Source organism: Microtus ochrogaster, chromosome 6, assembly GCF_000317375.1.
Source record: "Microtus ochrogaster isolate Prairie Vole_2 chromosome 6, MicOch1.0, whole genome shotgun sequence".
Lineage (NCBI taxonomy): Eukaryota > Metazoa > Chordata > Mammalia > Rodentia > Cricetidae > Microtus > Microtus ochrogaster.
In genome coordinates, this window is record NC_022013.1 from 86,113,703 (window position 1) to 86,130,281 (window position 16,579).

Below are 16,579 nucleotides of genomic sequence, written 5' to 3' on the forward strand. Positions count from 1 at the left end.
TTCCTCCCAGGGCGGGAGCCTATTCTCGCTTGGCTCCTAAATTCCTGAGCATCAGCTGTTCTGAAATTGGTTTAACAAAGTCTGTTTAAAATGTTGCAATATGATGCAATCTTAGAATACCTATCAAAACTGCAATCCTGTTTTCTACTGGACAGCAATAGTCTTTTGTTTAAGTGTGCAGAAATTATTATTTCAACTTAATAGATAAGAAAAATTATTCAATCAATAAGGGTGCAATTCTGAAAGTCAATGGCAGAGCCTGAAACTAACTCTTTTGACATCTAGCATACTTTTATCCTATTAAATTAAAAAAGAACAGATTATAAAAAGTGAAATTTCTTGGTAAGATTATAGTTCCTTTCAAATTGAATTTGAAAACTAGCTATATCGAAAAAATACTGTCTTGATCTTTCAAGAATTCCTTAAAGAATATGTTTCTGAGCTAGGCAGTAGTGGCGGACACCTTTAATCCCAGCACTCAGGAGGCAGAGGTAGGCAGATCTTTGTGAGTTCCAGGCTAGCCTGGTCTACAGAGTGAGGGCAAGGTTTCACAGGGAAACTCTGTCGAAAGAGAGAGAGAGAGAGAGAGAGAGAGAGAGAGAGAGAGAGAGAGAGAGAGAGAGAGAGAGAGAGAGAGAGAGAGAGGAGAGAGAGAGAGAGAGAGAGAGAGAGAAGAGAAGAAGCCTATGTTTCTATTTTTTAATTATTTACTTTTAATAAAATTAATTTGCTCTGGGTAATCAAAGTTATTCTATTGTGACATCTCTCCAGATTATGAGATAGCTCAATGGTAAATAAAGCACTTGCTTAACATGTGGAGGCCCCTGGGCCTGGGGCAGGAAAACAAACAATAACAAACCTAAAGTAATGACTTTTTTTGAGACAAGGTCTCACTATATAACACTTTCTGGCCTGAAATTTACCGTGCAGAGCGGGCTAGACTCAAACTAACAGACATCTGCATGTCTATGCCTCCAGAGTGCTGAGATTAAAGGCATTTGCCACCACACCAAGCCAGCAATGATTTTTTTTGTCTCCAAAAATTATTCATACTCAGAAGGTTGGTAATATAAATATTTTTAAATGTCTAAATGCCAGCAAATAAAAAATCAAAGGAAGAAGACAGGTGATATTAATCACACACCAAGATCTTTAATTTATAGGCCCAGAAATAATTAAATAAGAAAAATAAGCAAAGGTCAAAAACTGTGCTTGCAAATAAAAGGAGATATGTATAATTTTTAGAGCTAGAAAAGACGTTCATGGTCTGGCAAGATGAGTCAGGAGGTAACGATGATTCCCTCCAAGGCTGGAGACCTAAGCTGGATCCCTGGAACTCACACAGTGGAAGAAAAGAAGCGACTCCCAAAAGATGCCCTGCCATCCACATGAAACCCATGGCAAACAGCCCCTCACACACATAAATAAAAGCAAAAAGCAAAAAAGAAAGATGTTCATAATCCAGAAAATAAAAATTAACAGTTTGACAAGCTTTCAGAAAGAGAAAAAACAGGCCATATCACATGGCAAGATGGGAAACCATCTTCTCAGGGTAACAATATGTACCAAAAATATCCATGCATTTTGACCTATTTCTAAGAATTTATCCTACAGAAAAATTCTCACAGTTGCAAAATATCACACACACCAAGAGTTTCTATTGCTTGGATTATTAAAGCAAAATCCTATAAGCAATTTAAATTACCAATTAAAGGAAGTACTTCAGCATATTGAAATGAATATTGACACAATGAAGAGCCATAAACAATACAAAAGAATAATCATCAGAATATATTGATAAGTAGGACAAGATATATTAATTCCAGTAAAGTCAGGCAGATCTCTATGAATTTGAGGCCAGCCCAGTCTACTAAGTGAGCTCCTGCCTAGAAGGCCACAAAATGAGACACTGTCTCAAAAATAATTTTTTAATTAAAAAAATAATAATAAAAGACATATTGATAGCTGATAAGCAAAACAGCTGGATACAGATTGTTTATATAATACTTTATTCACTTGTGTTAAAAATGCATACACATTGCCACGCAGTGGTGGCACACACTTTTAATTCCAGCACTTAGGAGACAGAGGCAGGAGGATCTCTATGAGTTCAAGGCCAGCCTGGTCTATAGTGAATTCCAGGACAGCCAGGGCTACACAGAGAAACCCTGTCTTGAAAAACCGACCAAAAAAAAAAAAAATACACATCATGCGAACCACCGAACTACTTCACGTGACAGCAGGGAAAGAAGGCCAGCGACATAGCTTATCAGGTGAAGCTGCTTGCTACTAAAGCCTGACCAAGAGAGGTCCAACCCCATGGAGTCCAGCTAAGAGGCCAGATGAGCTGATGTTCATCTGCAATCCTATGGCCCCTACGCTGTTATGGGAATGGAGACAAGAGCATCACAGAAAGCTCGCAGCCAACTAGCATGGAGGATGCAGCACTGCGGGCACAGCAAGGGACCCCGCCTCCAAGGAATGAGGAGGAAGAGCCAACTCCCGAAAGCTGCCTCTGCCCTCCACATGCGCATGTGGTGTACATACACACTCGCACCTTCACACACACACATACACTCTCTAGGGGAATCAGAGACACTTGTACACTCAGGAGCTAGAAGTAAAGAGACTCACTTATGAAACAGTCTCCGTACCTTTAGGATTTTTCTCCATGTACATATTTCATCTATTCAAATATTTAACTTTTAATCTTATTAATTTCTAAACACAGACTAAGAAACTACATATAAGTAATAATAAAAATATATTATGATCTGTTTTATATTAAGCAAAATCAAAATGCCTCTAGCTAGTGATATTAAAAACCTGTCCAGTATTTTTCAAGGAGCTAGGTTTCAAAACCTAATTTAAAAATGGAAAGGAAAATTAAATGCTTTATAACTCAAAGCATAAAACAACACAGAAATAAATTAAATTTTCATTTAAGATATTATTACATATACCACAATATTGCTTATACCATATTAAATAGAAGAAAAAGTTTATAAATTATTTACTTAAAGAATATAAAGTGGAACAACAGCAATAATAGCTAATATTATTTGGAGTTAATTGCTTCTGGTTAATAATTTTCTAAGAGCTATAAAATGTTCACCAGTGACCAGTGTGTGAGTGTGTGTGTGTCTGCATGTGTGCATGAGCCAGTCAAGGGACAACTTTTGGAAGTTGGCTCTCTTTCCATTCTGTGAATCCCAGGAATCAAACACGGGTCATCAGGTAAGCACTTTTACCCACAGAGCCATCTCACTAGCCCTATTAATTCATTTAGAAATGAACCTATTGTACATTTATATAAATAAAATATTGTGGAAAATAATGTTACACATCATGTATCCTTTAAAATCCTCATGACAAAACTAAGAGTGAAATTATTTAATACTGGAGGCTGGAAAGATAGCTCAGTGGTTAAGAGCATTGGCTGCTCTTACAGAGGTCTTGGGTTCAGTTCCAAAGCACCCTCAAGGGGAACGGGCTCACAATTGTTTCTGACTTGCAGGGAACATGGCACCTTCTCCTAGTCTCTACAAGGACCTACACACATTTGTATATACATGGTGTATAACTATGTATAAACATATACACTAAACAAAATAAATCTCTAAAAATATACCTAATACCTCGTCTGTTTTATTAATGCGAATAGTTTTAACTTCTCAGTCACATGTGATACACTGAAGATGTACAGGATGTCTCTTAACCACCTGGAGAATTTCCTGTCCTTCCAGTCCTGTGTGGCAAAAGTGAAAGGAGGGCCACAGAGAACATAAGTTCCTTAGCATCAAGAAATTGGGTTGGGACCCAGGAAGTGTGTTTATTCCCAGGTCTGAAGAAGCAGAGGAAAGATTTCATAATGTTTCATATAGTAGCAAGAAACCTGCTCACTTGGCACTCCCAATACCAGGCCTCTTTTCTATCTATTATAATAAAAATTCAAATAAAAATCTTTCCATTTATGCACAGCAGAGAGAAGGGGAAAGGAAAGAAGCTACCAATAAACTATTCAAGGCAGCCTAGGTCTACACCAAGGGAAGCAATTCCACAGCTCCGAGGCCAATGTCCTGCTCTCCTCTCACAGAACAGCCCTTCCTGCCCAACGCAGGCCACTGTCTATTCCTTGGCACTCTTGCTACATACAAAAACATTCTTTTGAGTTTTGAGGGGCATTTAAAAAAAATTCTTATTTTGTTGCTCAGGATGGCTTTGAAATTGTGGTTATCCTCCTGCTTCAGCCTCCAAAATGCTGGGATTATGTGCAAGATCCAATATATCTGACTCAAAGACAGTCCCTCTGCACCAATCAGTATACACAGAATACTGCCTCCAACCCTTCAATGTTTGAAGAGTAATAAACTCTTTATCAGATGTTACAGCATTTTATAAATCGATAGCTCTTACTGGAGTGTTGAACTTATTGAAGATAACACAATAGATCAGAAGCCAGTTGAAACTGGATCCAATTGTACAAAAGGTAGCATGTTATACAGTAGGCCTAACAATTCAAACAGCAAATATAAACTGTTTAGTAAGTTAAAAATAAACATCTATTTAAACTTTCACTTTTAATCATAAACCATAATAAATTCCAAACAGAGCAACTGCTTTTATAAATGGAGAGAGTTGACCCCGCTCACCATAGCATTCCCAGGGCCTCCCTTGGGCCTGGGGTACAGCCAACTTGGAAAACGCTGCTGAACAAAAGAAAACTAACTCGACTTCCCACTCTGCTGCTCACTATTGTGCAACCGTGGGCAAGTGTTTTTGTGTCTCTGTCCATTACATCCAGTTTATAAAGGGTGATTCATAGTTTTGGTGACACCAAAAACATGAGAACAGAGTTCCGTTTAAATCAGCCTAAGGAGCCCAGCACAGCAGCATAGACTGTGGAAGTCCAGCACTTGGAGGCTGAGGCAAGAGGACTGCCATGAGTTTGAGCCAGCCCACACTACAGAGAAAGACTCTGTCTCAAAGGAAAACAAAGCAAACAAACAAAAAATAGCAAAAGTAATCAAGATTAGAAAGCTGCAGTCATCCACGTTACTACTCTTCAAATATTAATCCTTTAGTGCTAAGAACAATGCCAACTCTTAGTAGCCATCTATTTAATAAAGTAGACTAAGTTATAAGCACATACACTATCCCTTGGGGCCTCAGCAAAATTGCTTTTTTTAGGAATAGGGAAAAGTTGAAGCCCATAAACACATCTTTTTTCCTGAATTGGCCCTTTTACCAAAAAAGGCCTGGCTGGCATCCCCGCCCTATGAGATATGGGAAATTTCCCTTTCACTGCTACTGTCAAGAAACAAGCCCAGGAATCCGTGAAGGGCTGGGCTGGGAGGATGAGGGCAGGAGGCCATGCTCCCAGGCACAGTCCGACACTTAGAACTGGAAAAGCCCTGGGGTGACACTGAGCAAAGCATAGACTTGTCATTTGTCATTTGTCTCCAAAACCGGAGGTGCTACCCCTCTCACACAAATAAAAACATTACAACGAGGTGATGGACTCAAAGCTCCTAGATGTCAATGTCAGGACAGCTAGACTGTCAGCTAGACTGTGGACACCTTTTCTCCTTTCCTCTCTCACAAAGCTGGGGCAGGGCTCGGAATATGTAGCACAGCAGAAGAATGCTTGCCTGGCACGTACAAGGCCTTGTTGCCATCCCCAGAGATACCAAACAGACACATCTAAAGCTATATGTTCCCAACAGTACTTCTCCCCTGGCCCAGGAGGAGAGCCATTCAGGTTCAAGGAGAGGTTAGAGGACAAGAACTTGTCCATCATCTATCTAGTCCATCTAGTTGCAAGATACTGCTGCACGCTCCATGTTACCAGAAAACTCTGCAACCAGCACCATCCCTTCCTGCTGTTTTCCTGCAAGGACACACAGACTCAGCACTCTTTGAAGAGCTGTTCCCAAAAGTGAGATGTGAACAGAGCTTCTGGGATCTGCACAGTCCTGTCATGCTAACCTTAAGTTCCCATCACATTTCCACTGTAATAGCTGAACCAGACTCATAATGCCCATGATGGTTAACCTAGATTATCATCTTGACAGGACTTAGACTCAACTAAGAGACAAGCCTTTGAGCATGCCTGCGGGATAAGATTAGATCAGCTTCTGGGCATGTCTGTGAAGGATACTGGAGGTGGAATGATCTCCTTAACACTGGGCCTGGCTAGAATAGGAAGTGATGGGTGGCCCTGGTGTATAAGCAACTCCCTTGTGTACCACCTTAGATGGCTCCCCACTGCTTTGCTGGCCTTAGTACTAGAAGCTCTTAGACTGTGAACTCATCAGATAATCCTCACTTTGCCTGACCCCCTGGAAGAATGGATTCATTACTTTCCCTTGCTGTATGTGGTACAAATCCTACAATTTCTATTAGAATCCTGTGTGATTTCCTTCACTTTCACCCCCTAATATAGAGTCTCCCTACCTAGCCAAGGCTGGCTTCAAATTCATAATCCTCCTGACCTAGCTCCTAAACGCTGCAATTACAGGAATGGACCACCACACCTGTATTCTGCTCTATCTACCTATATTCATCATGTCTTTCAATTTTTCATGCTCTGTTTAGCCCATTTATTATTTTACATGAGGAGTATATCATTCTCTAAACATTCTTTGTAATGGTAGCTTGATAATACATATCTATGTACTTTTTATAATATTTTTTAAATTATATATATATACTATATATAATACAGTTCAGTGTATATATATATATATACACATACTATATTATTATATATAATATAGTACAGCAGTTTCTCAACCTGTGGGTTCCAACCCCTTTGGTGTCAAATGATCCTTCACAGGGGTTGCTAAAGACTATCAAACACAGAGATATTTACATTATGACTCAAAACAGTACCAAAATTAAGGTTATGGAATAGCAACAAAAAGAATTTTATGGTTGGGGTCATCACAACTTGAGGAACTGTATTAAATGTTGTGCGTAAACAAGGTTGATAACCACTACTATTGTATGTGCAGAATGTATATGGGGGGTCAGGAGAGGACATCAGCTGTTTTCTTCTATTGATTTCTTTTTTCCCTGATCTTGAAGCCTGCTGTTCAACTAGACTGACCACTGAACTCCTGGGATCTGCTTGTCTCTGCCCTCCAATGCTAGGGTATATGTGGCCACACCTAGCTTTTACATCAGCACTATGGATCCAAACTTGGGTTCTCATGCTTACACAGACTGAGCCATCTCCCCATCCCATATCTGTATATTCTAAAATGCAAATTCCATTCATTCACTAAACAGAGATTTACTGAGTACCAAACATGAGTCATCACTAAAGCTATATGAAGTTCATCTTTCTTAGCTCACAGTCTGTAGGTTGGATAGGCAATGATAATATAGTCCACCAAATAGGCTACAAAAAATAGGAAACAATTTACCTTAAAGTGGTATTTAACAGAAACGCAGAGCACAAGAAAATAAATACTTTAATAGTACAATAAATGCAAAGTATAGTATAAAAAAAAAGAGAGGGGGAAGAGAAAACAGCCCCTCTCTATTTTTCTATGAATTGTGGCCATAATTTAGAATTATAAGAACAATAAATATTTCCAAACCTCACGTCTACTGTATTATTTGTTTCATGGTCAAACACTTCAAAGGCATCTTTGATCTTCTTATGAAATTCTGCCACTATTGCCTCTGCAAAATAAAAAATAAACAAAATTTCCTTAATTATTAATTCAAAACAAAATCTCAGTAACCTAACTAAAAATTTTTTGCGGTTTTTCTTTGTTTGTTTTGTCTGACCATCCATTTGTCTGTTTTTAGACAAGGTCTCACTATCGCAATACGTGGACCAAGCTGTCTTTCAACTTCCTCAATGCTGAGACTTCAGGTATGTGCTATCATGCCTGGCTAAAGTAGAAAGCTAAATAAGGAAGAGCCTGAAGAGCCATTCTTGGTCTCCTCTATAAATTATATGTCATATTAACTCCCTCTGGAAATGCCAAAGAATAGCCCTGACAAAAGCAAGTTAAAGAAGGAAGGGGTTATTCTGGTGCACTGCCTCATGTTGAGTAAGTCATGGCACCAAACTTTTTTCTAGGGTTTAATAGTAAAATTACTTCAATTTTCATCTTGTGTGTGTATGTGTGTGGTGTGGTGTGTGTGTGCGTGTACTTGTGAGTATGTATGTGCACATGCCCATGCCAGATGTAGAGCTTATTGATTCAGATAGATTAGCTTGCCATACCCCAGAACCTGCCTGTCTCTACTCCCCCGCCCCACTTCTGGAGTTATATATGTGCCCTGCTTCCCCTGGCTTTATGTGTTTGCTGGGGATTCAAATCCAGGTGCTCTTGTTTGTACCATCTCTTGTCAGTTCAGTAACTGAGCCATGTCCCTACTGAACAATCTCTGCAGGCCATAATTTTTTTCTTAGATACACAGAGTATCTACTCCTAAAAGGCACCACCCAGATCTCAACAGGAGACCTTCTAGCCTACCCTCTATCTAACGTAATTTGGGTGCCATCCTAGTTCAACACTCAAGTCAACAAACACCATCTGATGGAGGAGGGTCATCTGTCTATCTGTTGCTTTCATTGGTTAATTAATAAAGAAAACTGCTTGGCCTGATAGGTTAGAACATAGGTGGGGGGAGTAGAGAGAACAGCATGCTGGGAAGAAGAGAAGTGAAGCAGACGCTACAGCTCTCCTCTCCAAGATGGATGCAGGTTAAGCATCTTCCTGGTAAACCACCACCTCATGGTGCTACACAGATTAATAGAAATGGGTTAATCAAGATTTGAGAGTTAGCCAATAAGAGGCTAGAGCTAATGGGCCAAGCAGTGTTTAAAAGAATACAGTTTCCATGTAATTATTTCTGGGCATAAACTAGCCAGGCAGCTGGGAGCCCGGCAGGATGAAAAGCAGGCCTGCCCGCAGCTCCTACTACAACCATCTACTTGTTAGGTCTGCTCATCACCTTTGTTCTGCTCTTGAAAAAGGTTGAAGGTGGGTGAGAGGCATATAAACCCACCTGTGCATCCTTCACAGCCCTTTAAACAAGTGTGGGATTGAAGTTCACTTACATGAAACAGTGAAGTAGTCAACAAGCATTACTGACAATGTGTTACATTCCAGACACTTCCAAGGTCAGAACAAGAATCCACACAGACAAAAGTTCTGCCTCACAGCTGCTTTTATTGGGAAGATATATAAATGCCTACATATTTGCTAACACGTAGGTTGCATGACCTTGAACAGAGAAAAAAAAAGAGTAAGAGATGTAAAGAGTCCCACCTTAGGGAAAAGGTGACAGGGACACACTGTCAGGCAGGAAGAGCCCATCTGTAAACATCTCCAGAAAGATGTCAGACAGAGGAAACAGAAAGTGCAGAACAGCAGCCTAAAAATCAGACAATGTGAGTTGTTGTGTGGGAAGCTGAATCCATTAAGGATTTTGAACTTTCCTCTGAATGCAACGAGAAATCACTGGAAGGTTCTAGACACTATGGTGACTTGATCGATCCTCTTTACACCTTTGTCACTGCGTTGAGAAAACACTGGAAAGGTCACAGAGACCAGGGCAGACACTAATTCAGGATCTCTTCAGATACGTTAAATGGTTGTCTTAGTCGGGGTTTCTACTGTTGTGAGGAGACACCAGGGCAGTGGTGACTCTTACAAAGGAAAACATTTAGATGGGGCCGGCTTACAGTTTCAGAGGTTCCATCCATTGTCATCATGGTGAGAAGCATGGCAACATGTAGGCAGACATGGTGCTGGAGAAGGAGCTGAGAGTCCTATATCTGATCCACAGGAAGCAGAAGGAGTTGGTCACACTAGGCCTACCTTGAGCATGTAAGATCTCAAAGCCCACCTCCACAGTGACACACTTCCTCCAACAAATCTACACCTCCTAGTAGTGCCACTCCTTATAGGGCAAGTCTTCAAATACACAAGTCAATGGGGGCCATGCCCATGCAAACCACCACAGTGGCTGAGACCATAAGGGAACCACAGACATAGAAAGAAATGATAGGATTCTGGTTACGATCACTAAGATATGCTGACAGATTTGGGGGGTGGGGGGCAAGACTAACTTCAAAGTGCTTAAATGAGTAAAAGAAGGGGTAACTAGAGATACAGCTTAGTGATGGAGTACAAATGAGAGGCTACCAGTCTCGCCAGAAAAGGGGGTCATTATCGAGTCTCAAATTTTTACACTGATAGAGCCATGTAATCAAGTCTCGAAGTTTGTGAAGCAATATGTACAAGAAGATTCCCAGAAAGGAAGAGAAAGATAAAGTATGAGCATAGTTCACCACAAAGATAAAACCATCAAATACAGAAAGAGACCTCACACCTGCCCCCACCTTAGGTAGAGGCCACAGGAAGAAATAATAATTTAAAAGTTAAAAGAAAAACAGGGAAAATTTTATCACTCATTGTCTATTCTAATAAGTCACTAATCATTTTCTACATTTCCCTCCAACCTTCTTTTATATGCATCCATTATACAGGCCATCTCAGCACTGCCATTCATTCATTCATGCAGCACCTACTGAGAGCCATAGAGCCAAATACCTTGTTTGCAGACCTGAAGAAACCAAGGTTCACTGAGGCTCAGCAACTCGCCCAAGAGTTTATTAAGAGGCAAAGTCGGATGAAACCCAGATCTGCTCCACTGAATCCTGTTCTTCCCTAAACCTCTCTCCATCTGACTATTAGTATTCACAACATAAGAACTATAACCTGCAGTTCCTTCTTTTAAATGTTTTTTTCCAGAGTACAGCATAATCTTCCATCTTTAGCAGCACCACAGGAACACAACAGAATTTATTGACATGATTAAATTTTACTATAGCATGGCAATGAAAAGCTTCATTACTTAGATTTACACTTCTCTGATTACATGTGAATCTCAGTAATAGTGCATGTGTTTGTTTGCCACCTGTTTTCAGTTACGACTCGTCAGCCCCTGTTCTCTACCCAACCCTACCAGGGTCTGCTACTATCACTTAACCATTTGTGTGAGCTCCTTGGAAAGCAAAGACTTAGCGCCTGCCAAAAGCACTGCCAACAACTTTTAAGGTCACTTCTTTAACTTGGTTTTGTAAAATGAGGGCAGAAGCTCTTGCTGGCCATCAAAACCATCCAATACCTGCAGCAGGACAAAGGATAAGGGAGAGCTTAAATTAGCTAAAATCACCTAAAAAATCTTCCAGAATTAGTTACTTGATATTGTCCCGTGATCTTTCACTCAAAGATAACATGTAAGTATCCTTCTGTCTCAAAAGATATTTCATTTTACATCTTTGTGATTGCTTGGTATTTAGAGCTCTTTACCAAAATTAATTCAACCAGCTCTGCAATTGTGGACATTTAGATTATTTTCATCAGTGAACAATCTTATCCAGTTCATTTTTGTGCAATGTCATCTATCTCACTGCAATTCAATGGTGGAGGAGACTGGGGAGGTGGCTCAGTAGTAAAGTGCTCACTGAAAAGCATGAGGACCCGAGTTCAATCCCCAACACCCACATAAAAACTGCGTGTAATCTCAAGAGTCTGTAGGGCTTGCTCACCAGCAGTCTAGCCAAATCAGTAAGCGCCAAGCTCAAAAGTATAAAATGGACAGCAATTGAGGAAGACATCTGATGTTGGCTTCTTCACACAAACACACACTCATGCATCCACACACATATATGAGTATACACATACTCACAAATGTGTGTGCAGTGCACAGGAAGAAGATGGTTGAAGTTATACAGAATATAAAAAGAGTGTTGTTGTTATTGAAACAAAGTCTCAACATATCCCAGGCTAATCTCAAACTGACTATACAGCAGTGGATGACCTTGAACTTTTGGTCCTCTTTCCACCACCTCCTGAGTACAGGGAGTACGTGCAAGTGCCACCACACCCGGTTTATGCAGTACAGGTATCAAGGATCTAAGTCACCACTTCACAAAAGCTAGTAAAGTACCAACTGACCTACATCCCTAACCCCAGGGAAGCTCTTATTAGTCAGAACCATCAGAAATCAGAGAGCCCACAGTTACCCACTCTGGAAAGGAATTCAGGGAACTCCTGGGGAAATGGATTGATTTTCCAGAAGCCCAAAGCTGGCGTTCATTTTAATATACAACCAGTATATTAAAATGAACACAACCAGAGGGGCTGGTGGCTTTACAAGACCGTAACAAACACTCATAGCTGGACAGTGGTAGCTCATGTCTATAATCCCAGTACTCGGGAAGCAAAGGCAGGCAGATGGATCTCTGAGTTCAAGGCCAGTCTGGTTTACAGGGCAAGTTCCAGGAGAGGCTCCAAAGTTACAGAGAAACCCTGTATCGAAAAACCTCCCCCCAAAATAGTAATAGTAATAACAAGTTTCTTTTTATTAAGTGTGTGGGCATGTGCACTTCTGAGTACAAGTGACCACAGGTACAGAAAAGGGTCTCTAATCCCCTGGAGCTAGATTTACAGGTAGCTATGAACTATCCAAGGTGGATTAATTTGGTGAATCAAATTGGGTTCTCTGAAAGAGCAACAAATGCTCTTTGTTACCTGAGCGATCTTTCCAGACCAGAAAGTAAATTGGGGGGAAAAAAAGAGTAAAATTCTTTTTAATATTTTAGATGTTGTAGCAGGTAGGGAGAATTCAAGGCCACTCTCAACTACACTGTGAGACCCTGTTTCAAAAACCAAGGAAGGCTGGCACGTGAGTAAAGATGCAAGTCTGACAACCCGAGTTCAGTCCCTGGGACCCACGTGAACAGTGGAAGGAGAGAACTGCCTCCCTGGAGCTTCTCCACATGCACCACACACACCTCCCACAACAAGGAGGATGAGGATGATAATGAACTAAAAACAAGGGATGTAGCTCAGAAGAAACAGGCTTGCCTAGCATATGCAAGGAGATAAACAAAAGTCTATCTCCAGCACTCACAACAAAAGAAGGGTATCACGCTGATTATTAATGTCCAAAAGCTCTTCTATTTATTATTCTAGCATATTACACAATATTATTTTCCATGATTAGCTCTGAGTGACAAACCATTCATGGCCCAAAGGTCATCACCTTAAACGTTTTCATTCTCCTATAGCTCAGCTATCTCAGGGACTCAAGACTCACTTCCTGCCTTTGCCTTCCCATCCTACTCAAATAATCACTAGCTAGATTCTGCTCCCCAATGCTCCTCGTAGCCTCCTACTCATAGCTTGTCTTTTCCAATTTTTTTAATCAAGAAACTTTCAAACATACAGAAAAGTTGAAAGCTTAGTAGTAGATTGAAATATTGTTAAGATTGCCATTCTTTCCTGTCCTCCCTCCATCTCTAAGTAATTGCAGGCACAGTGATACTTTACCCCCGAAAACTTCAACATGCATCTCCTAAAAATAAGGACAATCTCCTATATAATCTCAACACTATTTTAATGTCCTTAAAAAATAACCAAATTCACTAAAATCATCTAGTGTCTATTCCATATTCAAACATCTCCATCTGTCCCAAATGTCTTTGCTACTTTCTTCAATCTAAAATTGTATAAAGTTTATGTACTCTGTTTAACGTGTGTGTATTATTTTCAACAGTCCCTATTGTTCCCTGCTCCCCACCACATCTATGAAATGAGCTTCTTGGCCAGACTGTGCTATACACTAGTTTATGTAAAAGTCCCCTATAATCTGGACTTGACTGATAGCTTCCCTTTCAATTACTGATCCATTAAAGTCTATGCCTTCAGGGAATGCCACCTACCAAGTCTCTTTGTGGTCAGATTCCTCATAAAGTGATCTCTTTCTTTCGCTCTTCCTCCTCTCCCTTCCAAATTCACCATTCAGACTCATCAGTTTACAGGGCATGTGCAGAGTTCTATTTCACAATGAACGGATTCTTTTTTTTTTTTTCGAGACAGGGTTTCTCTGTGGCTTTGGAGCCTGTCCTGGAACTAGCTCTGTCTTGAACTCACAGAGATCCGCCTGCCTCTGCCTCCCGAGTGCTGGGATTAAAGGCGTGCGCCACTATCGCCTGGCAATGAACGGATTCTTAATCTATTTACTAAACGTCTTTGAATTGGTCTCCTGCCTGTCCATCTGTACTGCCCCCATCTAGGTTTAGGGGCCCACCGCCTCTGAACACCTCTTTTCCTATTCCAATCCTCAAACAATACTCACATTTTGCTTGGGTGTTTTTTTTTCTTTTCTATTAATTTTTTTCTTTATTTGTTTATGTGGTAAGGGAACTAGAATCTGGACCTTAAGCAAAATAGGCAAGCATGCTACCACTGAGCTATAGCCCAAGGCTAGGATGATCTTTCTGAAACGGAAGTTTAATTCTGTGACTTTGAGCTCTCCAACTCTTCAGTGGTCCTCACAGGCCACTCTAAGTAACCACAAGCCTTCTTAGCTGGACACATGAAGGCTTTTATGAACTAGGCCCCAGCCTGTCTCCAGCAAATATGTTTATTTTTTTTTTTAAATTTGAGACAGAATCTCTATGAAGCCCAGGCTGCCCTCAGAGTCATTATGTAACCCAGGATAGCCTCCTGTTTCAGTTTCCCACATGCTGGGATTACACATATGTGCCACCATGCCTACATTTCCAAATATATTTTTTAAACTCTTACAATTTAACATGAAAACATCCTTATTTTAAAATGGGGAACGTACTTAATTAAATATTTCTTTAAAAAATACAAATAACTAATCATAACAGGAGTGGCTGCTCTGTTAGTCATGAGAGAAATGCTAATCAGAGGCATAATGAAATGGTACCTCACGTGCATTAGGATGTCTATTGTCAAAAAAAAAAAAAAAATGGAAATACCAGGTCACTATGTCTGAGTGCCTGTCTCCTTTAAAAGTCAGGCTAGGATTTAACTGCTACTGGAACAGTACTAAGAGTCAGGACCTTTACGAGGTGACCAAGCCACCTGGCCTGAGCTCTCTCAATTGATTTAATGTACTTACTTCAGAAACTGAGTGAAGTCAGCCTCCAGAGTGCCTTGTTTTATGTCACCTGACACAAAGAGCCATTGAGAAGAGGAAACTTCAGTCAAGAAAATGCCCCCACCAGACTGACAGGTGGGCCATGCCACATCTGGGCTGGTGGTCCTAGACGCTGTAAGGAAGCAAGCTCAGGAGCCATGAGGAACAAACGGAATTGCCCTCTGGATTTTGCCTTGAGTTCCTTCCCTGACTTTCCCTCATGATGGATGTGATCGAGTCATGTCAGCTGAAATAAACCCTTTCCTCCCCAAGCTGCTTTTGGTGATGGTGCTGCTCTATCTATCACAGCACTAGAAACCCTAAGGCAGAATTAGTACCAGGGGTACAGTCAGGCTGTATTGCTGCGACAGGCCTGACCCCATGGTGTTCTGGGGAGGACTGGAGTGGCATTTGGACTTTGTGCTTGAAAGCCATTGAGTCCTCAGAATTCAGTAGGCTGTTCTGTAAGAATTTAGGAGACAATGCTGAAAGCAGTGAGAATAGTGGATGCCCGTCTTTGAGAAGCTCCAGAGTGAGGTTCTGTTGTTGTTTGCTTAGTTTCGGTTGTTTTTTAGTTTGTTTTGTTTGTTTTTTGAAACAGGGTTTCTATGTAGCCCTCACTATCTTAGATGGCTCTGTAGACCAGGTTAGCCTCTGCCTCCTGAGTGCTGGGATTAAAGCCTTGTGCCACTACACACTCAATTCAGAGGGAAGTTTTAGGAGTCCCTTAAAAATGTGGTTTTTTTTTTGGCGGGGGGAACAGCAATGATCATGCACACCTATAATCCCAGCACTCGGAAGGCAGAGACAGGTGGATCTCTGTGAGTTTGAGGCCAGCCTGGTCTACAGAGAACCCTGTCTTGAAAAACAAAACAAAATCCATGTTTGGGCCATTTTATATTTTGGGTTTTTTTTGTTGTTGTTTTTTGGGGTTTTTTTTGGTTTTTTCGAGACAGGGTTTCTCTATGGTTTTGGAGGCTGTCCTGGAACTAGCTCTTGTAGACCAGGCTGGTCTCGAACTCACAGAGATCGCCTGCCTCTGCCTCCCGAGTGCTGGGATTAAAGGCGTGCGCCACCACCGCCCGGCTCCATTTTATATTTTGAATTAAGAACGACTAAAGTGAAATCTCTTTTCTAGAACAATTGATACTGGTTAGCTGGGGCTGAGAAACTAGCAGTGGTACAAGGAAACATCATCTGAGACAAAGTCTGGGAAGTCTTTCTACAGGGCCAGCACACAGATGCTGTGGTCTAGAGCAGGTAGGTCAAGGCTCTACCTTTGTTGGTAGCCAAACTTATCAATGTGTAAGAGTCTTTCAAATGGTTTCTAGTTTTTAAATTCATGAAGTTGTCAGGAGTGGTGGCTCACGCTTTTAATCCCAGCCTTTGGGAGGCAGAGGCAGGTTGATCTCTGAGTTCAAGGCCAGCCTGGTCTACAGAGCGAGAACCAGGACCACCGGGGCTATGCATAGAAACACCTTGTCTCAAAAAAAAAAAAAAAAAAAAAAACGACGGGCCACTGGTAAAGTGGAATCCCAATCAATCACAGTGGAGCAGCCTTTGGGAGGCAGAGGCAGGTTGATCTCTG

The 16,579-nt window shown here is 40.9% G+C and overlaps 1 protein-coding gene across 1 annotated transcript in view; it reads right to left on the bottom strand.

Annotated features, from left to right (window-relative positions):
• Efcab2 (EF-hand calcium binding domain 2) overlaps positions 1-16,579 on the bottom strand; it is an 86,427-nt gene that overhangs the window by 45,514 nt on the left and 24,334 nt on the right. Inside the window, exon 2 of the mRNA XM_005348984.2 lies at positions 7,608-7,692. Coding sequence (XP_005349041.2) covers positions 7,608-7,692 — 85 coding nt within the window. The remainder of the gene's footprint in view (positions 1-7,607; positions 7,693-16,579) is intronic.